The 27975-nt window shown below is 36.1% G+C and overlaps 3 protein-coding genes across 3 annotated transcripts; 1 reads left to right on the top strand and 2 right to left on the bottom strand.

Moving 5' to 3' along the window:
- Positions 1 to 64: 64 nt before the first annotated feature.
- Positions 65 to 7860, bottom strand: lin9 (lin-9 DREAM MuvB core complex component). Its single transcript, XM_058756918.1, has 15 exons — positions 7749 to 7860; positions 6603 to 6635; positions 6389 to 6480; positions 5842 to 5946; positions 5601 to 5731; positions 5171 to 5296; positions 3761 to 3918; positions 3409 to 3542; positions 3175 to 3300; positions 2568 to 2669; positions 2407 to 2487; positions 2195 to 2320; positions 1864 to 2046; positions 1128 to 1225; positions 65 to 967 (listed from the first exon to the last, which is right to left on the bottom strand). The coding sequence occupies exons 1-15, from the start codon at positions 7777 to 7779 to the stop codon at positions 862 to 864; spliced, it is 1632 nt and encodes a 543-aa protein (XP_058612901.1). The 5' UTR covers positions 7780 to 7860; the 3' UTR covers positions 65 to 861.
- A 3112-nt stretch (positions 7861 to 10972) lies between these two features.
- parp1 (poly (ADP-ribose) polymerase 1) lies at positions 10973 to 27311 on the bottom strand. Its single transcript, XM_058755055.1, has 23 exons — positions 27035 to 27311; positions 26148 to 26310; positions 25903 to 26018; positions 25605 to 25819; positions 20829 to 20910; positions 20311 to 20427; positions 19958 to 20134; positions 19688 to 19862; positions 17000 to 17140; positions 16503 to 16745; positions 15911 to 15976; positions 15663 to 15795; positions 15260 to 15455; positions 14835 to 14963; positions 14631 to 14714; positions 14398 to 14520; positions 14189 to 14317; positions 13998 to 14096; positions 13661 to 13813; positions 13076 to 13203; positions 12390 to 12451; positions 11965 to 12079; positions 10973 to 11820 (listed from the first exon to the last, which is right to left on the bottom strand). Exons 1-23 carry the CDS (start codon positions 27155 to 27157, stop codon positions 11739 to 11741), a joined length of 3051 nt encoding a protein of 1016 aa, XP_058611038.1. The 5' UTR covers positions 27158 to 27311; the 3' UTR covers positions 10973 to 11738.
- LOC131526684 (adenosine receptor A1-like) lies at positions 22824 to 25583 on the top strand. The gene has a single exon (XM_058755061.1). The coding sequence runs from the start codon at positions 23261 to 23263 to the stop codon at positions 24425 to 24427; it is 1167 nt and encodes a 388-aa protein (XP_058611044.1). The 5' UTR covers positions 22824 to 23260; the 3' UTR covers positions 24428 to 25583.
- Positions 27312 to 27975: the final 664 nt, after the last annotated feature.

Genomic DNA, 27975 nt, shown 5'->3' with positions numbered 1-27975 from the left:
TCTACATTCATAATAAATAAAAACAAAACAAAAAAAACATCAGAATACAGACTCTGAGCCTTCATGAAGATAATAGAAATCAATTTATTTACAAACGTCTGTCTCATGCATACACTTATAGGTTAAAAAACAACCCCACAGAAAACTAACGCATTTAAAACATACACCAGTGGGGCATTTGGGTGATTTCTTCTTCTAAGGACAAGACAACTGTTTCATTGCACACAGCTGTCTATTATAGGACTTGCATAAACAGATTGGTTGCTTTGCAAAAATACCTAAATCTGGCAAGTCAAAAAATGTCCACATTACCCTATATATGATCGATTTATTGATATATTTTGAGTGAACTGTACAGTTATCTACAATGTACATATTTAAAACATACAGAACAGTTTAAAACAGACAGAACAGTACCTTATCTCTCAGGACACTCAAAGTTACACACTTTGAGAAAGAGACAGAGGAAATAAAAGGATACAAAATAGTTTCAGTCAAACAAACTGCACCAATCAGGAGTGCCATTCGGCATGCACCCTAGTTGGAAACCACCAATAATAAAAATAAGGGGAAACTTAAATATCAAATTGAGTGTGAGCAACATCTGAAATGACATCAAACAGTTACATCTACAAAACAACTTCACACTCCACTTTTTTTGCTAGCAAGTTGAACATCTTCAGACACTTTGGTGTCGTCAGGCAGGGAATTTTAACACTACTTGTGCAGGTACAGTTACTGAACACACATTCTGACCTTTCATAACGTCAAACAGAATGAACGCAAAAGAACAAAGTGATAAGCTGAAGAGGCGTGTCGCTGTCCGTATTTGAGATTGGGAGGTGTGCAAGTTTATTTCAGTCACGTTCTATTGGTGTTGTTGGCAGAGAAAGCATGGAGGTTACCCAGCTGGCTCAGCCCGCTCTGTATGTGTGCTACATGGATCTCCACATTATCCTGAAAACAACTGTAGAAAACAGATCATTGTAGGTGATTAATTCCTTGAGTTTTTTAAAAGATGGTATCGGCAAGTTGGTGTGACTAGAACTTTCAAAATGGCAAAAATAAAACAAAAATGTAATATAAATGGAGGAGAACAACAGAAATGAAAACAAAATATGTATTACCTCAGGTTGGAGTCATCTATCGAACTCTTTATGTCGTTCAGAGAGTCTGTGAGTGATTTGAATTCAAATGAATTCAAGTCTCCCCCTTCGGCCAAACACTGCATTAAATAAGGAAAGAAATATGGTCAGGATTCAATGTGAAGTACATTTGCATGTGACATTGAGGCACTTGAAAGAGCTTGACAGAGCTGAATGAAAAACTTAGTTGAGCAACTGAGCTGTTAATTGATTAGTATTTTTCATGCTTCATCATGGTAGTCTTGGCTCACAATTTCCTGGTCTGTGCTCTAAGTACATGCTTTTTAGTGTGGAAGATTATTTCCGCCACAGAAAACAAAAGAAATAAGAAAAGGTAATGGTAACGTATTTCACAATTTGGACATTTGTCTCAGAATTACAAGAAGAGTCAGAATTGTCAAAAAGTCATAATTACCTTTCTATTTTGTGGCAAAAGAAAAGTCAGAATTACAAGATGTAAACTCAGAATTCAGAGGGGGAAAAAAGTGAGATGTAAACTCACAATTCTGGCGAAATGAAGGAAAAAATGTGAGATGAAAAGTCAGAATTAAAAAAAAAAATTGCTGGGAAAAAAAGATACATAAGGCGCAATTACCTTTTTGAATGTTTAATTCTGTGGTGAAAAACTACTATAGTGATAAGGTATGCTTCCTTCAGAAAATGTAAAATTGTTCTATGTGTTAAATGACGTGAAGAAGTAAACAGTTTAGTCTGGTACCCTGATCTGCAGGAGGAGTGCCGTAAGACGAGAGACGAGTTGGGTGAGGCTGGGGTTCTGGACACGCTGTTCACCATCAGGCAATGCATTACTCTGACGCACAACGTCCTGTGACTCTTCTTCACAGCGCCGTCGCAACTCACTGGGCTGATCTGCAGGCTGCATGCCCTGATCTGGAGCCAGCTGAACAGAGAAGGTCATGGATGGAAAATGGATTAAAGTGAATTTAAATGCATGTTTTACGTCCAGGATTTTGTGAAGTAAACCAGAACTGAAGGTCTGGAAAGCAAGTTTGGTCATGTGTTGGGGTGGGTAAAAGAAATATATGTACCTCATAACAAAACTGCTGTACTTCATGAAGGACTTTGTTGAGGTCTTTATTAAGCTGTTCCAGGTCCAGTACTGTTGTGGCATATCTCTTCTGCAAGTCCAATCCGATCGGCATGGAATAGGACTTCTGCAGAGGAATAATGGAAGAACTTACATGGCGTACTACTAAATAAACATGTACAAAAACACCACCATATCAGCTTAAAATCTTACCAGCTTCTCAGCTTCTGTGTTCATCTCCTTCAAATGCTTTATGTGTTCTTTTTTAATCATGAGGATTTTGGACAGGCGTGTCTAGCAGGAGAATAAAACAAACTATTGAAATTCTGTGGAAATTCAAGTACATAGACAACATTAGTAGTGACAATTCTCACCACTTGCACAAGAAACTTGACAGGAAAGCCACCCAGTGTCTCTCCATCAGTTCCTGTCAGTTTACTTCTCCAGGGGGACTGACTGAACAGAGGGTCATTATCCTGGGAGCAGAGCAAAAAGAGGCTAAGATTATTTTGCTTAAACATTTTGGTGGAATTTAATCTATTATTCACGTCAGTGGTTCTCAACTGGCTTTGCTTCAGGACCCAAATTGTTCACTGAATATGAAGTGTGACCCTGCACAGTACCAAAATTGTCATAAAAGCAAACAAAACAATATCCTAAAATCAAACACTAAAATGTATGAATAGCCCAACAATATGCAAAATGATTAAAATGGCATAGACCTGTCTTTAAAAATTAAGTGTTTGGTTTCTAAATGGCTTTTGAAATGGTTGCATATTTTTGGCACCCAATTATTCACCAAAGGAAATACTTTGTGGCTGGAACAAGCCACACGTTATTGCATTTTATTATTTGCATTTAACCCAGTTTTGTCTCTGTTGCCTGCAACCCTAGCAGAACAGACCTCCAAAACATTTCAGGATAATGACACACCAGTTAACAACCCCATTTAAAAAAACACATTTGACAGTCTCATTTTACCATTAAGATGGACTGGGTTGAGCCGGGATAGGACCCGCGGGGTGGGGTCAGAAAATTCTGGAAACGAGGTGGCCTCTGTTTCTGAGCAAAAGCAGATATGGGCATCGTCTCATGAGGTTCATTACTCTGGAGAGAAAGCATTGGGGAGTGTTAGCCATTCAAATCCAATGACACTTTATTGTTTTATAATTATAATTATAATGGCCATTTGTGATAAGACAGTCATTTTCTTACAAGCACTTCGTAGTCAGGAACAGTGTGTGTGCCGAGCCCATTTCTGTCAAAGGTCACACGATACGTTGCTGCACTAGTATCTACTGCATCAATCTGACCAGTAAACAGGCCATCATGGACACCCCTAAGACGAGCTACAGTTTGAAGACAAAAAATATATATATATTTTCATTTAAAATATTTTTTTTATTTCAGCACAATGAGCAAAATATATGATTATATAAGCAAAAAAATCTGGATCAAGTTCATTCTTACTAAACTTACAATCTGAAGACATAAAGTCTATTTCAAAATGCTCCTTACACATCAGCTGATTGTGTCAGATATCAAACATGTATAATCAGATCCTCACCTGTAACTTTAGTGCCAATGACCAAGGGCAAAGGAATCTCATCGGGCAGGTCTTTGCATAGAGACATATCTGTGATTTTCCTCTGCTGCAGGAGACGCATCTTCTGCCTCTTCTGTTTCAAAGCCATTCGCTCTTCAGCGAAGAATGCTGAGGAACATCTGAAAAACATGAGACACATAAGTACAAGCTAGGGATGCACCAAAATGAAAATTCTTGGCCGAAGCCGAACAAAACACTGGGCCAAAGGCCGAATACCGAACACGGTTTTTCGCATTTTTTCCCCCCACGTAGGCCTGTTTTGCCATTTTTTTCACCATTGCATAAATTAAATAGCCAAAATGTGCTTTTTACTGTTTTGTCCTGCTTTTCAAATAAAATAAAAAAATCAATTACAAATCAACGATTTAAAATTATTTACTTAACACTGAAGATTTTTTTACATTCTATCAGACATTATACCAACAATTTTAATTTAACTTAAAATTAATAAGTTACTAAAATAATATTTTTTGGCCATTTTTGAGACCCCCTTCTTGAATCAGGCATGTATTTTTTACTGTACAAATAAATGCAGCTTGCTGAGCAGAAGAGACTTCTTTTAAAACATTAGAATATATTACAGATCCCAGGTTGAACACTATGTGTGAATGTTATAATAAAATGTATTAATAGAGCTGTTGTAGAGTAATTATTATTATCATTATTATTGTCTTATTTTATTTTACAGAACAACAGTCAAATTACAATACTAACAATTATGAATGTTGACGGAGTTGTTGCTTTTTCTTAGATTTTATTTTGACAGAATTGTTGACAACACGCATGCAGATATTTAAATGATTCTCATTACGAATCTGGGAAGATGTTTGTCGCACGTATCACATTGTCACATCTTTAAAAAATGATAAAAATGTTACGGCGCAAATGATGAGTAACTGTTTTAGCGCAGATTTTTCTCGCGCTTTAGACTTTGAACCCTGGCGCTGTGCGTGTATTTGAAAATATAACATTCAACAGTTTATTTACTAATCGTTTGAGGCCATTTCGTGATTTCAATCATCATAGTAACCAGCAACAACTACCCCTTCCTCTTCTCATCGGAGACATGAGATGCAGCACTATGCAGTCTCTCGATGTCGGTGCTTCGTGCTTGTAATGATTTTTGCGTCTTTCTCTGACAGTTTTAAATAATTTCACTCTGCAGACGTGTTTGCTGCATTAGTGCGCGCCTCTATTCGATCGCGTCATGTCATTGTTCGGTACAATTTATTTGGTCTTTTCGCTTATTCGCAATTTCGGTTGCCGAATATTCGGTGCATCCCTAGTACAAGCATCTGAATCAAAGATATCAGCACTACATGTTATGGGCATTTATTACTGTATAAGGTTGAAAGTGAGCAGCCAGTTAACCTTCGAGGTTTGCCCATAAGTCTTCTGATTGTTCCCCATTCAACTCTGGTCAACTTTCTGGTCTTTAGATTAGGAAAAGACTCCTTCAGACACAGGCAAAAGTCATTGTCTCCTTCAAATAAAGGCCTAAAAAACGTGAAAAAGATGACAATTGGAAAGGCAAAAACATAAAATATTAGTGTTCTAGCAATATGCCAATATAATGCTGATATATGCACAATACAAGTTAGCAATCAGTCAAGCAGACCATTTAGGCCCATTTACCAGGTCTATTAATATTAATAATCTATTAATAACGGAAATGCAATATCATATTTATGGAAGGCAGACACTACTTTCCAATACTCAAAATGAGTAAAATAAGAATGTGAATATTAACAGCACAAAAACTGTACATAGTGACTGGAAATATAAGCTCTGCAGAACATACCTGTCAATATTTGAATAGAACCATTCATAGATGCACCATTTGTGCGCTTTGGGAAGTTTGAGCAAGTTTCTTAGTCTCAGTCCAATTTTCTGTGAAGCCCTTTTGTCTGGTGTTGTGACATTTGTAAGTTTCTGAAAAGGAAAACATTCAAATTGTGCTGGTCATTAAAAATGCAAATCACTGATCTTTATGTCAATAGGTTAATGTATCTTTAAAAGCACATCCTGGACACTGTTCTCACCTGAGGCACAGTGGTGACCCTCTGGCTTCTCCTGGGAGATCTGGAGGCAAGCGGCCGCTCCTCATCCTCACACGACAGTCGACTCCTCTTTGAGCTCCTTGTTGGCTGAAGGACAAAGCAGACAGGAGATATTTATGAACAGTAAACATTAAAAGGCAAAGGTGCTGCCATGGACCTTGATCAGGTAGGCACCCTATTGAATTAAATGCAGATGAAAACAAGGCTTTGCGAAATTGACTTACAGTCTCTACACACTGTACAAAGGTCCTAGATCACATAATTTTTAACAACTTATAACTTTCAAAACTATTTTATGGAATTTTAGTCTACTAAAAGCCCCCACCCCCCCACAAAAAAACCATTTAAACAGCTGAACAATCGCTGTTGTTAAAAAAAAAAAAAAAAAAAAAGTACAATTTGCTGAACATTCTTTTCATTCCCATCAAAAATTAAATATGGCGCTACCTTGACTAAGGTCTATCGTAAGCAAACCTGGAATTGCAGCAAACAGTACAACAACAAGTATTAAGCATCAATGTCAACTTACCGTTTCCACAGTAACATAACTGCTCCGTCCCCTGGTGGTCTGAGATTTTGGTAAATTGTTCTTCTCATTTAGAGTATTAGACAAACTTCCTTCTGTATAAAAGCAAAACAACAGTGCCAACAATTACTAAGCTGTGGCTGGGATGTAAAGACAGCATTTTGTGACAATGTATAGCACAATAGTTGCGGGTGTCACAAACAGTAGACTGACCTACCTCTTAAACTTACAAGGGCTTTAGCTGAAGAGCCTGAAGACAAAAGAACAATGGATGACTTTGATATATATCTAAACGTAACATTTTCAAAAGAAAGATGATTATGATTAAACATCTAAAAAGGCCAATCTTAAATTTATGAAACACACCCAGGGCAAAGGCTTGGGTAATTAAGTTCATATTCATCTTACTCCACAAAGATACTAAAGGTGCTAAATAATATAACAAGCCTAATTCCATAATAAAAATGCTACATGTTAATCATGCTTCGGGCAGTTACTATTACAACTTTAAATTATATATGTATTATTATAATGTTTTTTTTTGTTGTTTTTTTACTTAAACTGATCCACTCAGAAACCACAAATAATCTCTTTGTAAGCATAAACTGCTTATAGTACTGACTATATTAATGTGCATTTTATCACTGCTCTAGTTCAATGTGCAAACAATGCATTTGGGCCACTGTTGCAAATATTAACAGTAATAATTATAAAGTAACATCAAAGCAAACAACCGAACAGCACAGCTGAGGAATTACATCCTCCGCAATCCTAATGCAGTAAAAACAAAGCATATAATATGACAATGGGAAAAACAATCCACTGAGATTTATTGTGAAAAAAACAGATAAAATCTAAACACCAGTATTGCATCATATAGAGAGAGTATTTTTAACATATGAAGAGTGCTGTTAACATATGGAAAGTGTTTATTTATTATACGGAGAGTGTTTTACAACACAAACAGACTGACACTGACAAGAACAACAAAACCCAGCAGCTGTCATCGAGTTACGACCCTATAAATGTCTGTGAAGTTAAACTCTATCCGTATTATAACCACCACACTACTATTATCAACCGCAGGATTAGTTTTGGTCCTAAATAAAGCATTATAAAGGGATTGTTAGGCGAAAACCTCCTCAGGTATGATATTTATTTATAGTAGTAGCTTCTGAAAGCTAACTGTTAGCTCGTTAGCCCCAGCGCTAATAACTTTGCGTCTATTTTAACACCACTCACAACAATGAAAAACACTTCAAATGTACGTCAAATAACATGCGTTATAAAGCGCCTTAAAAGTATACACATGCTCGGCAAGAGAGTAATGAAGCTCTAGTGAGGAGTTAGTTTTATTACTCACTCTCGTCTAACAGCTGCTCGAGCTCCGCCATCTTGAATTAGCCGCGCCGGTTTTTCAAAGGCCGAGTGCCGCGATGCATTGTGGGACGGAGAGGGCAGTTCAAACACTCCACAGTCTACGCTCAAACTACCAAAATATTTTAGATTTTATGTACGTTGTATGCAAATACAAGAATAATTCATGCTAAAATACATTAGGACTAATCAGGTGGTTTTTTTTAAAGTTATTTAATTTTTTTTTTTTTTATATATTAACATTTTAAAACAACTTTGAAAGGTTTCCTCATGACTAAACATTAGGAAAAACTACTACCCAGGTTCTCAACCCATTAGGGGGCCTCAGGATGACAAATTACTAAATTAACTTTATTTTTATTTATTTTATTAAAATAATCTAAATTAAGTAAACTGAGTATTTATTTATTTTTAATCTTTATAACAAATTATATGTGACCCTGGACGACAAAACCAATCTTAAGTGTCAAATTTTAGAAATTGAGATTTGAGGAATTGAGCTGAATAAATAAGATTTCCATTAATGTGTGATTTGTAAGGATTTGACAATATTTGACTGAGATACAACTATTTGAAAATTTGGAATCTGAGGGTGCAAAAAAAAAAAATTCTAAATATTGAGAAAAACGCCTTTAAAGTTGTCCAAATTAATTCTTAGCAACGCATATTACCAATCAAAAATTAAGTTGAGATACATTTACGGTAAGAAATTTACAAAATATCTTCATGGAACATGGATCTTTACTTAGTATCCTAATGATTTTTGGTATAAAAGAAAAATGTATAATTTTGACCCATACAAGGTATTTTTGGCTATTGCTACAAATACAGGTGCATCTCAATAAATTAGAATGTCGTGGAAAAGTTCATTTATTTCAGTAATTCAACTCAAATTGTGAAACTTGTGTATTAAATAAATTCAATACACACAGACTGAAGTAGTTTAAGTCTTTGGTTCTTTTAATTGTGATGATTTTGGCTCACATTTAACAAAAACCCACCAATTCACTATCTCAACAAATTAGAATACTTCATAAAACCAATACAAAAAAAAACATTTTTAGTGAATTGTTGGCCTTCTGGAAAGTATGTTCATTTACTGTATATGTACTCAATACTTGGTAGGGGCTCCTTTTGCTTTAATTACTGCCTCAGTTCGGCGTGGCATGGAGGTGATCAGTTTGTGGCACTGCTGAGGTGGTATGGAAGCCCAGGTTTCTTTGACAGTGGCCTTCAGCTCATCTGCATTGTTTGGTCTCTTGTTTCTCATTTTCCTCTTGACAATACCCCATAGATTCTCTATGGGGTTCAGGTCTGGTGAGTTTGCTGGCCAGTCAAGCGCACCAACACCATGGTCATTTAACCAACTTTTGGTGCTTTTGGCAGTGTGGGCAGGTGCCAAATCCTGCTGGAAAATGAAATCAGCATCTTTAAAAAGCTGGTCAGCAGAAGGAAGCATGAAGTGCTCCAAAATTTCTTGGTAAACGGGTGCAGTGACTTTGGTTTCCAAAAAACACAATGGACCAACACCAGCAGATGACATTGCACCCCAAATCATCACAGACTGTGGAAACTTAACACTGGACTTCAAGCAACTTGGGCTATGAGCTTCTCCACCCTTCCTCCAGACTCTAGGACCTTGGTTTCCAAATGAAATAGAAAACTTGCTCTCATCTGAAAAGAGGACTTTGGACCACTGGGCAACAGTCCAGTTCTTCTTCTCCTTAGCCCAGGTAAGACGCCTCTGACGTTGTCTGTGGTTCAGGAGTGGCTTAACAAGAGGAATACGACAACTGTAGCCAAATTCCTTGACACGTCTGTGTGTGGTGGCTCTTGATGCCTTGACCCCAGCCTCAGTCCATTCCTTGTGAAGTTCACCCAAATTCTTGAATCGATTTTGCTTGACAATCCTCATAAGGCTGTGGTTCTCTCGGTTGGTTGTGCATCTTTTTCTTCCACTCAACTTTCTGTTAACATGCTTGGATACAGCACTCTGTGAACGGCCAGCTTATTTGGCAATGAATGTTTGTGGCTTACCCTCCTTGTGAAGGGTGTCAATGATTGTCTTCTGGACAACTGTCAGATCAGCAGTCTTCCCCATGATTGTGTATCTTAGTGAACCAAACTGAGAGACCATTTTGAAGGCTCAGGAAACCTTTGCAGGTGTTTTGAGTTGATTAGCTGATTGGTATGTCACCATATTCTAATTTGTTGAGATAGTGAATTGGTGGGTTTTTGTTAAATGTGAGCCAAAATCATCACAATTAAAAGAACCAAAGACTTAAACTACTTCAGTCTGTGTGCATTGAATTTATTTAATACACAAGTTTCACAATTTGAGTTGAATTACTGAAATAAACGAACTTTTCTACGACATTCTAATTTATTGAGATGCACCTGTATACCCCAGCGACTTAAGACTGGTTTTGTGGTACAGGGTCACATATTTCATTGCAAAACGCATTATTATGAACACTGTAAAAAGTTATAAGTTGACTTTATATTTTGCCTTAATATTTTTAAGTAAATAATAATAATAAAAAAAAAAAGTTAAGTGAACTTGACAATTCACATAACTTATTTTTTTTAAATGATCATTTACTTAAAATTTTTAAGGCAACGGGTTTCCTCAATTTTTTTAAGTAAAGTCAACTTATAACTTTTTACAGTGAAATTGTTTCGTCAAAAATGTTGAGAACCACTGCCATAGTTTATTTGTTGCAAAATCATAGTAACCACAGGAAAAACCATGAATGCATGGCTGTTAGTGTCAGAGAGACACATACACAATAACAAGGTGCTTTTTTTTGGTAGTCTAGAACTACACTTATAAAAATGTATTATAGTTCCTGCAGGTGTAAACAAAGTTTTACTGTGGGACTTCCAACAGTAGATTGCCGTTACTCTAATAGACTTAATGCAAATATCCACCAACATGCCATAGCTTCAGTTTTACTTATTTTTTATCGTGGTAAACCCATAATACATTTTCATAAAGATTTGGTCAGAACAGATGCTGTAGTACTGAGTATGGAGCAATTTTAATTACAAATGTACAGAAATGGATCAGTCTAGTACATTTTAGTTCAAATATCAATGGTAGTGAACACTATTATATTCTTTTATTTTTATTTCTTTTGGATTCTCTCATACACAAATGTTTGAGAAACTGAACAGAATCATTTGACAGCAATAAATGAGCTTCAAACATAAGACAAAAACCGTTTTATTTATGATGCGAAGACATTTGTCAGGATGCGAACAGCTTCTTGTCCACAAAACTGCTGTGGAGCAGCGTTTACCAAAAACCAAAAAAGATTACAGGTGCGTGAGTACAGCAGCAGCCATTGCTTTTAGCTTTTCATTGCCATTTAAGTTGGCCAAAGTACGTTTTTTTAAGGGACAGAAAACTGAAAAGCAAAACAGGGATAGAACAGATTTAACATACAAAATATTTGCCCATACATTGGCAATTCTAGTAAAAGGTTACTCATTTATGGCAGGCTATATCCTAGCTTACAACATTTTGTTTTCTAAAACTGTACATTTTCTCTCTTTTTTTTTTTTAATATTGAGAAGACAAACAAAAATGTTTACACTAGATGTGTTACAGTTAACCTGATTCCAGGTTTAGCAAAACTATTAAAGAAAAAGTCTATGAAACAATGGAAGACTGTCTACCTATCATCGTTGGTAGCTTATAAGAAAGATCTCCACAGATAAGTCCAATCATTTCTGTGAATATGTACCAAAGCCATCAATATTTGCAACAATGCAGTGATACAATTTAGATATAGCCACTTAACTTACTCCAAACTAACAGACAAAGCAACAGGAAACGTGCTGTCGAAGCGCTAGAGAACTGATTTAATCGTTTATCAACCCATATGCTGCTTGGTCATGGTGTTAAAGCTGTAGCAGTGGGCTTCAGTGATGTCCAAAAGCCTGTCCACCTGGACAGATCTCATCCGCTGTCTCACCACAGAGAGGACTGGTAGTTGAAGCGAATCTTCAGCAGGTATTTTAGGTTAACCTGAGCAATATCATACACAATGTACCTGGAGGAAAGTCAGAGTCAAGGGAAACTGCGAAAGATAGAGAATGTGTAATTGTCTAAATATATTTGAGAAGTGCATTGACCTACAACAAGAGATAAACAACAGCAAGAAGGAAAATGAATGATGCAGAAAACAAAAGGATACTCGTTGTAGAGCAGACTTGTGTCTTCAATATTCGTGTTGATGCCTTTGCCCAGAGGAACATCCACTCCATTCAGAGATACAGTAGCTCTTGGGTCTGGAGCAGTTCTTCCCAAACCTTCAAACAGAAGACACGTATTACAAATGTTTCTATCAGAAACATACTTCTGGATTTCTTGAGTTTAGGACATTTTAAACAGCAGCTTAACTAAAAATAAATAAATCAAATCTCTTTCTGGCTATTTGAAGAGAACTGAACTGAACTGAGCTGGATGATGACAGCACTGAATCAACAATGAACTGAAAAACTGTTTTCTATTGTCCTCTTGCAACATCAGCACACGTTTTTCCTGTTTGACACATAATCTGTATTGTATAAAGCGCTATATAAATAAAGATGACTTGACTTGAATGTAGAGCCATCTTACCTTTTACACTGTGTTTGCCCTTTGGTAACTTCGTAACGTGTGAGGCCTTCTTCAATTCATGCCTTTAGAGTAGAACAAAAATCACAATCAGATCTTTAGAGTAGACAACAATGAATCATAAAAGGGCACAACATACTTAGCCTTCCTAATTTCCAACTGTTGACATACACTACTGTTTCAAGGTTTGGGGTCAGTACATTTCTTTTAAAAGAAATAATAGTTTTATTGAGCATGAATGCATAAATAGTTCAAAGTAATAGTAAAGACATTTATAATGTTAACATATTAGACTTATTTCGTAATGTGTAGCTTTTAAAATAAATGCTGTTCTTTTTGGTTTCCACCAAAATATTACGCAGCAGAACTGTTTTCAATATTGATAATAAAAATGTGTCTTGAGCACCAAATCACCATATTAGAACGATTTCTGAAGGAACTTCTGGAAATATAGAAAATACAGCTTTGCCATCACAGGAATAAATTATTTTTACAATGTTAAAATTGAAAACAGTTCTTTTAAATTGTAATAATATTTGACAAAATTACAGTTTTTAGTGTATTTTGATTAAATAAATGCAGCACTGGTGCGCATAAGAGACATCTTTAAATAGAAAAATCTTACTGACCCCAAACATTTGTACTCTAGCATGTTAACTTACAACTAGGACAAAAAGAGCATCTCTTACATGTTTCCAAGGGCAACCTCTCCTAACAGAATGAGGCCAACAGGATCAGCCTGGGATGTGTGGCAGTAGTTTGCACTCTTCGACACCATGTCAGCAAAGTAAACACCTTTGCCAAACATGTAACCTGTCTGTATTAGAAATCACATTAACAGAATACATATGATTAGAGTACACTAGTATTGCAACATTCCAAATATTCTAACATTCTAAATGTTCGGCATTGCTGCATCTTTAAATAAAACATGTTTTGCAAAACCAGCAGCTTGTTTTAGAATAATTCACAAAACATCTTTCTGTTTATTTTCATTCACTCAGACATGCAATTAAAATAAAAAGCCATTTCAGAAGGGTAGAAAAGAATAATTCACATTTTAAGCTGGAGATTTTAAGGAGTTTGGGTTTTGAGGTTCTGAAACCTTTTATATGTGCAAATATCAAGAACATTTTGATTCTCCCTTTCATGACCCCTTTAAGAAAGAAACTGCTCTAATACAGTTTTTTTTTCTTTACAATAAAAAGGTTTTCGCATTCTCTTTTTTTTCCAGAGAGAAGCAGCCAATGGCAATGGAGGATGCAGAAACTTACCACTGGAGCTTCAGGAGGAGCGATACGCAGACCCTGAGATAGGATACCTGCGTAGTTGGTGGCGCGGGAGCCATGCCACAACAGCTGCCGGTTGTGTAATTCTTTGAAAGGACGGAAACGCTGGGACTCACCCTCCCTGTCAATCTTAAAGACCTAACAATACAAAAACGCAGTAGTCAGAGATAAAAGCTTGTTATTTTACAGCTATAGCGTACTCAATTCATTTATGAAGCAATATTTAATGCGCTAGTGAACTCTGTAAAGACTGAAAATGCTAAAGTTTATTAAAAAAACCCTAAAAGTTCATATACAGCAGGCTTTATAGAGTTAACCTCACCTCCTCGACATCCAGTGTATAGGTGTTGTGAGTAGCAGCGTGTGTGTTCTTCACATATTGTTGGATAAGCTGAGCCTCACTTGATGACTTGTCGACCACCTAGAAACACAAAATCAGTATCAATCACTACAACATGACCACCACATCATGGTAACAGTGAAGGATAGCTCTTCCAGAGAAACACATTTTACCTCAATTTTGGTTTTGAGTTTCTCATAGTTAATGTCAATGGGATCTTTCTTATTGTCCTCCACTCCTCCCCGTAGCAGGCTGTAGGCCACCTCAATGTCCAGCAGGTTGTCGAGCATCTGCACCTTTTGCTATAATCGATATGCAACAGGACTGAGTACAACCACCACACTGTTGCCGGACAATCTTTAGATGGTTGCCCAAGTCGTACCTGTATGTAATCCATGTTATTCAACAGTGGTGGTTTCTTCATGCCAAAGTCGTGAGGTATCAGTGTGTAGAAGCGATTGGACAGATCTAAGATCTGTGCTTCTGCAGCGCTATCTGCTACAGCCTACAGAAATCAATGAAAGCCAAAATAAAGTTAGGATAAAGGAGACTGAAAAGGGAACATTCAGACTTTTAATACATATATACGGTTGAGATCCAGCTTTCAGAACCAACCTGTTGGACCTCACTCAGGAGGGAGTAAGCACTCTGGATCTGTCTCTTACTTAGTTTTCCCAAAGGCATCTTCTGCAAGTCGATCTGTAGGAGAAATTACACAATTATCATCACATATACGACCACAACAAATATAGACAGTTTTAGTGCTATTTTACTATCTTCTTTTAAGTAAATAAAAAAAAGAGGAGGAAGTGAACACACCTCAAACTCAACCATGGCTTTCTTCATGCTCTCCACATCAAAGATCATTCGGATAAGGTCTTGGATGGGTTTGTCCAGCTTGGACTTGGCACCTGCGCTCGCAGTTAACTTCTTCACAGCCTCTTCGTCCTGGGTAAATATATGCAGAAAGCTCCATAACCATTTTATTTAGATTATAAACAACTTGTTTAATACTGTAACACTATGTTTACATTGTAGGCTCTCTATCAAGGGAGGCCAGGACTCATTCATAAGCCTCTGCACACTTCCAAAGTGAGATTATTTATTGTCTTTGACAGTAAGGGCCTTTCTGACAGCCTCTAATTCATGTTAACGAATGTATGCACAATTCTAGCAATGCTTTTTAAAAATCACACTTTTATATATCCAATAGTGCTTTGGCTAGATGTTGTTCCAGTTCTCACCTGTCCATAGTCAATCTCTAGAGGATAAAATTTATTGGGGTATTTTGTGAAGTTGCTGGAGGCCCAGGCATTCCCAGTCTTTTCCTCATACACGCTGCAGAAATTGTCCATAGCAGAGTTCTTATCGTAAAACTTGTCCAGTTTGTTTCCCCCAATGGTGGTGCCGACTCGACCCCATGACCTAAACACCCAATATCTGAAAAAGCAACACAAGCAAGCTCAAGACAAAAGGCCCTGTCTGGTCAAATAATTATAAGGTATTACTCATATAACAATTGTACTTAAAAAAAAAAAAAAAAGGTAATTTGCAGTAATTTGTACCCTGTATTCACACTTTTATAAGAGAAATACCTCATGAAAAACATCTGCAACTAAATGAATCACAAAAATAGGTTAGGCTCACTGTTTCTTAACATCATCCTCCAGCAGCTGTAGTTTGTAGTATGAGTTTGTCCCTCTGACGATGTCCACGAGACCCAGTGTGGCACTGTAAATCTTCCCATTCTGATCCAGTACATGAGCACAGTTTTCCAGACCTGAGCAATCAAATCATGATTAAGGCATTGCACAAACAATATATATATAAAAAACATATAGAGATATAAGATTAACTCTTATCGCAAAGTGGTTTGGAAAAAGACTCAATCTCACCTGAATCTGGATCAACTGCTGCCCCTCCTTTCACGGTCAGTTTCATTTTCTTTGATTTGCTTCCACCTGCCAGAGTAAGAAATCAGCATTATCATTCAGCAAGAGTGTATAACACTGTCTTTTAAGATTTCCAAATTAAAAATCATGTCAGTGCATTTGAGAATGTATAGAAATGGAATTTGAAAATGCTTCTAACAATCCTAGAACAAAACTACAACAACTTCAAATAAAAAACTTAATCTTATTTCTTTAAAACAGTGGATTATATAAACACACACAAAATATATTTTATGTTGATTAAATATTTATATATAACATACAATAAATAAAATGTGTTATATAATTAAATTTTATTATATACTTCATTATTTGTTTTTAATAATACATATATAAATATGCTATTATAATTTTAATCATATCACGGCCTAACATGTTTCACCCAAACAAATCCTGCTCAAAATCACTTCCAGATTTTGTTTCACTGTCAGTGAAACCTAAAAATTTCATCTGGTGCATCTGCATACAGGAGCTACATTTTTAAATGTTTCTTTATCAGAAGTTTTACTGGAAAATTGAAATGCATCTTTCTAACCTTCTTCCTCTTTCACTCTGCCAGTACTCTTGGAGGAATGAGCGCCAGTGGATTTGGAGGCCGGGGCTGCAGCCTGGGACTCAACTTTAACTTCAGCACCCCAGGGTGAGATGGCGTGCAGGGAGATGAGCTCCTGGAGGGCCTTGCCGGACTCCTTGATGTCAGTGAGGAAGCCCTCTGCCACCACACGCACACCTGCGTCCCTCACCTCCTCCATCTTCTTACTCATTTTTTCAATCTCCTCTGAGACAAAAAAGGAACAGAGCAAGTTATTAATGAATTTCGAAGCGAGACACGCCAACAAATAAACAAGCTGGCGACAAACCAGAAGGGACAAATATATTAGTCAGCGAGTACAAACAAGACACTTAGTTAACACACAAACCTCGTATTGTATCATACTGAGCATAACTTATTTGAGTCAGTCAGCATTCTGTCTACTTTGACAGCAAGGCAACTCACAAGGGTTTGGAAAAGAGTTACAGAACATCACTCACTCTTGCTGCTGAGGCAGAGAGCAGCTTTGCTGGCAGAGCCTGTGATTTTTCCTCCCAGTTCTTCCACTGCATTTTTCAGCTCATCTTTGTTCTTACTAAGCTTTCCCACAGCAAGCAGCTTCAGTCCTGTCAGAGGCTTATCTAGATAATACATTGAGAAAAACCAACTTTACACTCATAAAAATTGAAAGCCTAATATAATAGTATTCGCTTAACTTGCTTGCCATATTATCAGTTTAAGAGAAAAAAAACCCTACAGATCAGCCAGGTTTCCATTAAAATATTTTAATATGAATTTTGGGACCTAACATAAAAAATTCAGAATGTAAACATCAAGACGAAAATAAAACTTTTTCTCTGTCTGAGTAAATAAAATAAAATTTGCTATTATTGTTTTCGCTGTTGTACTAAAGATAAAATGTGACCCTGGACCACAAAACCTTAAGTGTCTTTAAGTGTCAATTTTTTGAAATTGAGATTTATACATCATCTGAAAGCTGAATAAATAAGCTTTCCATTGATGTATGGGTTATGATAGTACAATATTTGGCTGAGATACAATCTGGAATCTGAGGGTGCAAAAAAATCTAAATATTGAGAAAATCGCCTTTAAAGTTGTCCAAATGAATTCTTAGCAATGCACATTACTAATCAAAAACTACATTTTGATATATTTACAGTAGTAAATTTACAAAATATCTTCATGGAATATGATCTTAACTTAATATATTGAGTCTCGCCATGATGGTGTTTAGTGCTTGTGAATGACACTGTGCACCATCTATATATGTTATTATTTAAAAGCTGCTTGTGATGGACTTTGGTTCATCATGTGACTTTCTCATCACCACCTGCATTTGGTGGTTATCAGTGTATTTCAAAGGTACAAAACAGATTTCAGTACTTCAATAGGTTGGTATATTAACATTATATCAGTTAATGAAATTACGGTATTTAACTGTAAATTTAAGTTAAAACCGTAAAATCTAAAATGTTGCTACCATATTTTTTAAGGTAGAATTCCAGCAACCACAGCTGCCGGTTTTTTACCGTAAATTTTTTTCACAGTGTGTTAATAACACGTTAACGCAAATTCATTTTAACGGCACTAATTTTATTAACGCGCGATTAATGCAGCGTGCATATTCTGTTTGACCCGTGGCCTAACCCCTAGTTGGAGAAATGGAGATGCACAGTGTTGCCAACTTAGCAACATTGCAGACCCCTTTAGCGACTTTTTTCCCCTTCAAAAAAGCACCCAAACCTTATTTAGTTTGTGAGACTCGCTGCGTGAGCGCGAGGTCTTGCTTTCCCAGCGTGCGCACACACCTCTCTCTCTCTCTGTGCGTCTGCATTGTTCAGCGAGCAGCGGAGAGGAGCAGCGCTTTCAGTTAAACACATCTATTATGTTGCTTCTCTAGTTTTACATGCAAGTATAGCCGAAATCACAGCACAGCTATTGCCTTTATCTTTTGTGTATTTGATTTCATCAGACGACGGCTCGATTATCAGGATTTTTGTGCAGATTAACATCTTGGAAGGGAGAGGTTTTTTTTTATGTAGTCTTAATGGGTCGTGTTTCAATTACTATTTCATATTCATTCCGTTGTCTGACAACAGAAACAGTAAAATATATAAATGAAAACGGTTTTATTGAGAATTTAGCTGCATCAAAATACAGTATGTGGGCACAGAGAGGCAAACAAATGTAATAATAAATAATATATGTAAATTTTGCATGTTCAGAAGAAGAGCTGCCCTGTCATGCAAAAATTTAAACAGGTTTGTGTAAGTAAACTGCTCAGTGCAAAGAAAGAGAAGTAACGGGAACCTGGAAATAATTTTTTCACGTGTCTAATAGACATGAACAAGTTCTTTGAAAAACATCTATGACCTTTGAAACACGTCTAGTCTTCATGCTCTATGTTGACTATGGTTTCAATAATAATAATAGACATACATTTGCATGAAGCATCCATATTTGTCCATGCCCATGTTAATTAGAGTATTAAAAACTTGAAAAGTATTAATTGAAGGTACATTTACAACAAATAAAAATGTGCGATTAAGCTGTGATTAATTGCGCGTTAACTCACGACAATCATGCGATTAATTGCGATTAAATATTTTTAATCGATTGACAGCCCTACTTTGCATACAAATTTTTAATTTGAGTGTTGATTATTAAAATTAAAAATAAATAGTAATTGAATTTTGGGCTTTGTTGTTAATTGTAACCTTACAGTAATGTAAAAGGACTCCCTACAGTTTAGAGAAGCTGATGTAGATTTTTATCCCTAAGAAAATTTTAATTGTAATTGAATTTATTTAACGAAAAAACTATTTGTTCAGTAAACCATGGTTTAATAAAAAATTAAATTAAAAACAAAAAGTTTATTTCCTCCTGCTGTACCGAAACCATACCGAACCGTGATACGTACCGAGCCGTCATGTTTGTGTACCGTCACACCCCTAATATATATAAAATATGCAATATCTAATGACAAATATTTTTGTAGTGAATTCTAACTAAATAACAAAATAAACGTGGTGTTTTCTTAATTTCAGTAATTCTGTGTAGATCTGAAGTAATCGTTATTTGCGTGGGTAACCGCTGTTCAAAAAACTTAAAATGACTGACCACTAAATAAACCTGAGTATTCCTCAAGGTTTCTGTCAGTCACTGACCTGCAGGCACCTCAGTGAGGTTATTACGGGCGGCAGTAGACGCGCTCGGGGTGGCTGAGGTCACAGTAGCAGCAGCAGACGAGGGGGTGGGGGCTGCAGGAGGGGCATCTTTGGGAAACATTCGGTCCTGCCGTTGAAACTTAAACTTCTTCAAGAATGGAATCTCACTGAACTCCTGAGGAAGAATAACATTTGCAGGACATGTTAGGTGCTGAAATTCACCTGCATACAGGTGTGAATATGCAACTACCACAGATCTACAGCACTTACCTTAGGAGTGACCCAGTCTTTGCGATCAGGCATCTGAGTCTTGAATACACATTTGGTCCATGCAGAGATGTCTCCAGTACAGTAGTATGCGTCGCTCTTAAATACAAGCTGCCCTTTGCAAGTCTCACAAGGCTTCAAGGACCCAAACGCCATGCAATCAGAAAGGCGGTCTATGATCTGTCAATTAAACAGCCACAAATAGTTTCATTAGAGAAATGATACACAGAGTCATAAAATAAAATAATGAAAATAGACAAAGATTCTCTTTGGCATCAGACTTTTGATGCTACTATTGAAATTGCTAGTCAGATAATGAGCTTGAGGTCAAATCATTTCCTGTATTGCACACTTACATTTGACTCCCCAGAGGGAACTTCCTGATTGTTGGCAATAAGCAGTTCCTTCATGTCATTGATGGAGCAGAATTTCTTCAGCTTGTCCTTAATTCCCCAGATCAGTTGGCTTTGCTCCTAGAATACATCAAGAACCAGACAAAAGCATTTTCAAACTGATATACTTTCTAATTTACAGAAAAAGCAAAGAGCAATCAGTTAAATGTTGCGAGAAAACACAAGTCTCATTTCTACAGACAGCACAACTAATGTAATAAAATTCTTAGGTCTGTTTTGGTAACAGAAAAAGAACACAATGCAAATAATAAAATTTATATATACAGTATATATAAAAAATAATAACACCACATAATCATTTTAAGATAATAAACACTAAATAATGGAAGATAATAAGATAGTAAAAATAATGGAAAAGCGTGCATCAAAATCTCTATATTATATCGATGCAAATTCATTTGTTACTAGGTAAAAATCATCCACAATAATCCAAGCCATGTGATATCAGAAACAACTCATACCTTCAGTTTCAGCTCCAGTTTTTCATCTTCTTTCTTCTGTTTCTTGGAGACTCCTCCATCTACATCATCTGTCTTTCTCTTCCTGAGAAAGATTTTTTTTTTTTAAACAAAGACAACCAAACGCATGAGCATAAAACACTTTATGAAAACACAATATATTGAAATTTATATCCCAAAGATATTACTTAAATATGCTTTATAAAAAACAAATTATTTCAATTCAAATTTAATTCCAAATGGTCAGTTGTGACATTCAATTATTTCTTCTGTATCATGTTGCTAAACTTACCCAGACAATTAATAACCTACACAGCATTGTTTTTGTTAACAAAAGCTATTACAAATCACTTTACATTTATTCAAATAAAGCTTGAATAAAATAAAATACTAATATTAGATGAACTATTTCCACCTAAAATATTAATTAGAAATGCTTGCCAACTAATTAAAAAAAAAAGAAGCTAATTAGAAAAATAAAAAACTAACAAAACATGACAATTAACTAAACTAAAATTAAAATTAAAACCACAAATATAAACGTGAATGCTAACTAATATTTAAAAAAAAATGATAATACTGTCTTTAATATTATATAGATTATACTAAAATAACACTGAAATAGTTGTGTCTGTATTTGTAAGTAGTCATGTAATAAGCAGGTTAAATGTATAGTTATCATATAAACCCTTTCAGAGTGATCAGGTGTACATAGATGTACAATGTACAGCCGGACATAATAATGAAAAACTGACTTTATATTATGCCATTACATCAAATCAAAAGGAGCATTATAAACTTAAAAAAAAAAAAAAAAAAACCCTGATCCATGATCCAAGATCTTAACACCTGATCCAAATGGTGAAAACCTTTCCACCTCGTGGATTTGAGTTAATCCTACAGAGAGAATCTGGTCACCTGTGAGTGTGTGTTATAACCCAGAGGCTCCTCTATCAGTGGACCTCATTAGAAGATTATCAGTCTCCTGAGTCACAGTCATGTCTGGACAGGATCCTCCATCCGGCAGCCATCATAATGCCGATCATTAATTAATCACACTTAAGCTGATCTCAACATCACCACTGTGCCTATTTCCCCTCTAGAATGTAATTAACGCCCATTTGGGTGACGATAATGGGCATCAGAGGTCAAATCGATGACCTATAGAGGGAAAAACACAAACAAGACCATTCTTCCCATTAAAATGAAAGGCTTATAAAAGCCCATATTCACAGCAACGGGTGAAAAGAGGCACGGGGAGAGAGAAAAATGAATATAGATGTGGCATCTTTTGCTAACGGATGCAAGAACTTCTCCAAGTAGATCCAAAGAAGTCAAATGCACTGGTAGATCATAGGCAAACAACATCAAGCGACGAGTGACTTCTCAAAGCAATAATATACAAAACAAACGACAGAGACTTGGTAGGTACATTAATATTTACTTTTTATATAGATGTTTCATAATTTCATGACATTTAAATTTTTTTTTAACTACTTTATTTCTTTGTTACACTAAAGTATATTTGTTTAGATGAATACTTTTTAAACAATGCTTTTATTCAGCAAGGATGCTTTAAATTGATATATTAAGACTTTTAAGAATATTTAAGAATTTTTACTAATTCAAAAGATTGTTTTTCCAAATAATCGCTGTTCTTTTGAAAATCAAAGACTCTTGAAAAAATGTATGTTTCCACAAAAATATTAAGCAGCACTGTTTTCAAAATTGATAACAATAGGAAATCAGCATATTATAATGATTTCTGAAAGATCATTTTGAAATATTTTAAATTGTAATATTTTACAATATTAATGTTACATTAATGCTGTATATTATTACAATTTCAATAAAGACAGAATATATGGTAACACTTTACAATAAGGTGTCATTTGTTAACATGAGTTAATGTATTAAACATGAACAAACAGTGAACAATGCATTTATTACACCATTTATTAATCTTTAATGTTAGTTAATGAAAATACAGTCGTTCATGTTAGTTCACAGTGCATTAACTAATGTTAACAAACACAACTTGTGATTTTAATAATGCATTAGTAAATGCTGAAATTGACTAAGATTAATAAATGCTGTAGAAGTATTGTTCATTCTTAGTTCATGTTTACTAATGTTGTTAACTAATGAACCTTATTGTAAAGTGTTACCAATTATATTAATACCATTATTGTTATATATATTAATGTAAGCTGACATACTATCAATTTTGGAAATTGAAGTGATAAATAATAAAAGAACATTAGTTGAAAGCATTCAGGTTATCTGGTACTTTAACACTGGAAGACATTATTTCAAACGGTGAAAATTAAAGGCATAATAGAAGTGAACAGACAAATCACTTTAACGTAAAGCTTAATATCTGATTTTCAATCCTTGTTTTTCTTTCTTTTTTGCTTTTGTGTTTACAGGTCAAAATGAATCAGCCTATTGCCAACTTCACATTCCTGCCGACTCTCCTCTTCACCAACACGACTTTCATGAATGTCACCTCTTATGAAAATAACACCTTTTTGCAGTTTGCCACATCCACCATGTCGACACTTACGCAAGGTAAACTAACCCAAGCCACCACCACCACCACCACCACTACAACAACAACAACAACAACAACAACAGCAGCAGCAGCGCCAAGCATCCTAGCATCCATAAACCTGCCTTACATGATAGCCGAGCTCGTCATAGCCCTTCTGTCCACTGTGGGTAACCTGCTAGTTTGTGTTGCAGTGGGACTAAACAGGAAGCTCCAAACAGTTACTAACTACTTTCTGGTGTCATTAGCGGTGGCGGATATCTGCGTGGGTTCACTGGCGATCCCTTGCGCCATCATGACAGACCTGGGCATTCCACGGCACAATCTGTATCTGTGTTTGCTAATGTTATCTGTACTCATCATGTTAACCCAGAGCTCCATTTTTAGCCTGCTGGCGATCGCCATTGAGCGTTACATTGCCATCTTCATGCCCTTCCAGTACCACCGGCTCATGACACCTCGCAACGCAGTGCTGGTCTTGTGTTTCACTTGGACGCTGGCCTTCCTGATCGGTCTGGTGCCGCTGATGGGTTGGCACAAGCCTCCGCCCGAGTCTGGCTACTGTTTCTTCGTCTTTGTGGTGGATATGACCTACATGGTCTACTTCAACTTCTTCGCTTGCGTTCTGACCCCGCTGGTGGTGATGTTCCTCATCTACGCGCAGATCTTCGTCACGGTCAAACGTCAGATGAGGAGGATCGCGGCAGAGCGAGGCGGCGCGGCCAACACAGAGGGAACAGCAAAGATGAAGAAAGAGATGAAGATGGCCACTTCGCTCTTCCTGGTCCTCTTCCTTTTCACGTCCTGCTGGATTCCGCTACATATCATCAACTGCTTCCTGCTGCTGTGTCCGTCATGTCCTGTGCCTTTACCGCTGTTACTAACGGCTATCATTCTCTCCCATGCAAACTCGGCTGTTAACCCTTTCCTCTATGCCTACAAGATGAAAACCTTCAGAAATGCGTTCAAGGCCATCTTCCTGTGCTGCAAGGGCATCGGTGATGGCGATGAACAGCATGACAATGGAGGAGGGAATAACACTCAAAGATGAATCTGAACAATAACACTTAGTCTAGTCCCAACAATAAAACTGAAAATAATCTTAATGGGATTGAAAACATAATTCTAAGATGGTTTAATGTGCAAAACCAGACCTGTATTTTGTAAGTGCACTGTATGTGCTTTATATTTCTGAAAAACATTCTTTAATTTGAGAGAGAAAATACTATTTTTAATTACGACTTAAGACTATGGATGCAGGATTTTGGGGGGAAAAAAATCTAATTGTGATTTTTCTGATAAAAATTGCAATAAAAAAAAAAGCTCCTGGTTTGCTGTGCTTGTTGTTGGGGCTGCACCATTTTGCCCAAAATTCTGTGATTATATATCAATGTTATAACAATATACTTTTATAATGATTATTACTATTGCTAAATTCAAATAGGCTATTAAACAGAATCAAATATACTACTGTATAGGGGTGTAATGGTACACAAATTTTTGGTACAGGTCGGTACATATGTTTATTGTAAAATAATAAAAAAACTAACTGTAACTGTAAACTAATAATAAAAAAAAAAAAAAGAGTATTTAAGACAAATAATATAATTTTTATTTTAAAGTATAATAGTAATATGTATGGCTGTATTAATTTAGTTATTTTCAAACATTACAAATCAAATCTTTTTTGGCTGAAAACCATAGGGAGCCTTTCTTTTGTTTTGTTGACAATACCTAGTTCATACGAACTTCTCATTATAAATTTGGGAAAAAGTTTGGTGCATGTTGTGTACCCAAATAAATGTTATAAGTGACCCAAACTCACAAGACATCCAGAAATGAGCCACTCTGAGACACTGAAAATACTGAATGACGTGCATGTAAAACACATTTCACTCTGAAACATGGAGTGCATTTATTTATTTAATTAAACCACAGCCTTTACGATTTGATAATCACACTTATTGTGAAGTCATATTGCGGTTTCTGTTTTACTTCAATTAAGAGTGTAACCCTACTTGCGATAGACTTCTGTAGATAATACTTTGCTCATGTTTTGAAATGTATGACGGATTCATGCTAAATCTTTCTAAGCAGAAACTGCTACACAAACCTGTCCAGTTTAAATAAATACTTATACTGATTTTTTTTGGTAAGTCTAAATAAAGAAGCAAAAAGCATACAGTTTAATGCATGACAGCAACCTAAATAAGAAATCAAAAGCTCACCCTTCATTCTTCACTGCAGGAAGCCTTTTCTTCAGCTCCTCTTTGTCTTCATCTCGTAGAGCTGCGAAACCTTTGAGCCGGGCGGCACTGTACTCTGGTTTAAACAATAGCTCCTCGCGGCGGCTCACAAAGCAGCCAGTGTGGTACCAACGATCTATTAGACCAAGCTGAGGTTTCTCTGGGTCCACTGTCTTCTTTGACACACGTATGTGGTCCTGAACACCAGCAGGGAAGAACAGATTAACTTCTTGTGTTCAAAAAGCATCATTTCTTTAACAAAAGGTAATGGAATATGTACCTTTTCGATTTTTTGATCACACCCCTTGCATGTGCTTCTGTTGGATTTGGCGTACTCCACTGCAAAGTCATTCAGTGTCTTCTCCCCTTGAGCTGCTCCCTTCTGCTCTCCTTTCCCTGCAAAGCAATGAGGATTAATTAATTAATTTAAGATTTAGTGGCTTAGGCCTAACTGCTTTGCAGCCCATATGGCAAACTCAACAAAGCAAAATCAGTGATTAGGTCAAAAGGAATATTAACAATCACCTCCGGTAGCACCTCCACTCTCAATGGCTTTCTTCACTTTTTCCTGGTCACCCCACCGGAGGTCAGTAAATCCAGATATGTCAGAGGGTGACTGTACTGCAGCCCGGAGCCAAAAGCAGGAAAAATGGTGCCAGTGAGGCACTTTTCCATCAAACATGGGAGACTGTGAAAGACAGACAGGTGCCAGATGAGTAAAATACAACTAGATAAAAAATATCAAACTAGATATAGCACAAATATTATGGAACAATGAATGAAAAGCATGCAAAGTGAAACTGAAAGCACGTAAAAACACAACATCACTGCAGCCAGAAAAATGGTAATTCTTGTCCCTATAATAGCTGAAAATTTAGAGATTACGTCTTCACTTATTTTGTGTATTTTAAAGCACTCTTACTTGTCAATGGTGCTACAGTAGTCTATCACAACCAAATGTAAACATTGAGATTAATAAGTCAGTGTGCATATAATTCTAATTAAAAATAGATAAGATTTGGCCACTTTAAACACATTGTTTCTATTGTATTATCAATGCATTGCAATAACACAGCTTTGTTTTTGTTTTTTTGTTCCCACAAAACCAAAAGCAAAAAGAAAAAAATGCATCTTTTTACATTTATTTCTTGTTCATGTTGCCCAAAGCATCACTAAATGCCAGAGTAAACGAATGGCCATAGGAAATCACTACTGATTCCTTTCATTCCGTGACTGGGAACCATTTAAACTCATCCTGGGCCTGAGGCACGTTCATTCATACGTGTATATGCAATCGCATTGATCATTACATTATGCATTTATGAGCATAAATGCAAAACCAAAAGCATTTCCAAAAATATATATGTTATTCTATCAGTATAACTGAATCAAAGTTGCACATAATTCCTCACCTGCACCATAATGGCCATTCTCAGCGAGTCTTTAGCAATGTTTTCTTTGCATTTCTTGCAAGAGGCGCGTCCACTTTTCGCGTATTCGGCTTTATAGAGTTTGTCATCCTGTGAATCAGCCATTTCTCCGTTTATAATTTTGAAAAGCACAAGTTTGCAATCTTATTGTGGTCAGAAAGGCCAACAACTACAATGCAATGAGTAACAGCACTCAGCCCGCGTGCAGAAGCACCCGCGCAGAATACCAGCCCAAACTAATCGAGTCTACATTCCTCTAGAGTAGAGAATATGCGCAGGCGGAGTTAATCGAACTTAGAGCTACGTTTCCTCGCCACTGGTGAATAGTGTTTAAGAGTGTTATTTTATAACCTTAAACAACACAAGACTTGTACGTCCACATTGGTAAGAAACAGAGGCGGTATGTTTTTAATTATAACGTTAATAACTTATCACTTCTAAACTTAATATCCTGTTCACTAGTAGGTTTTTATTTTTTATTTTATTGCAATAATAATAAAGAATACAGTATAAAAGATAACAAACAGTAAAGAACAGTATGTACAAAACGAACAACATACCTTTCAATGAAAAAAATTAATAAATAGATAAAATAAAATACTCAAGGATTAATAGATAAAGAAATAAATGTAAAATATAAGTTCTTTAAAATTGAGAGAAAGAGAGAAAAAGAGGGCATACAAATAGAGATACAAATATATTAAGGAAAAATCTTAAATGTGGCACAAATTCTAGAAGTTTTTAAAGCTTTCTTATTAACAGACATTGATATTGTATACAACTTCAGTTCTTGTTTGAAGATGTTAAAGTGGGGTTTACATTTAGTATATTTACATTTATGGACATAAAACTTTCCAATAAATAACAGAAGGTTTATACAAAAACATGCATTAAATAGATTCTTATCTTTACTGTTCACTAGT

The sequence above is a fragment of the Onychostoma macrolepis genome, chromosome 20 (assembly GCF_012432095.1).
Source record: "Onychostoma macrolepis isolate SWU-2019 chromosome 20, ASM1243209v1, whole genome shotgun sequence".
NCBI classification, from domain to species: Eukaryota; Metazoa; Chordata; class Actinopteri; order Cypriniformes; family Cyprinidae; genus Onychostoma; species Onychostoma macrolepis.
The sequence above is the reverse complement of the archived record's forward strand: the minus strand, read 5'-3'. Positions and strand labels throughout refer to the sequence as shown.

Excerpts from the sequence above, each read along its gene's own strand:
- LOC131526684 (XM_058755061.1), top strand. The coding sequence starts at position 23,261 with ATGAATCAGCCTATTGCCAACTTCACATTCCTGCCGACTCTCCTCTTC.
- lin9 (XM_058756918.1), bottom strand. The coding sequence starts at position 7,779 with ATGGCGGAGCTCGAGCAGCTGTTAGACGAGA. Across the intron at positions 5,947-6,388 it reads GTTATGTTACTGTGGAAACG|CCAACAAGGAGCTCAAAGAG; the intron begins GTAAGTTGACAT and ends TTTGTCCTTCAG. Across the intron at positions 2,047-2,194 it reads TACAGCAGTTTTGTTATGAG|CTGGCTCCAGATCAGGGCAT; the intron begins GTACATATATTT and ends TTCTCTGTTCAG.
- parp1 (XM_058755055.1), bottom strand. The coding sequence starts at position 27,157 with ATGGCTGATTCACAGGATGACAAACTCTATAAAGCCGAATACGCGAAA. Across the intron at positions 26,311-27,034 it reads GAATGGCCATTATGGTGCAG|TCTCCCATGTTTGATGGAAA; the intron begins GTGAGGAATTAT and ends TGTCTTTCACAG. Across the intron at positions 14,715-14,834 it reads AAGCCATGGTTGAGTTTGAG|ATCGACTTGCAGAAGATGCC; the intron begins GTGTGTTCACTT and ends TTTCTCCTACAG.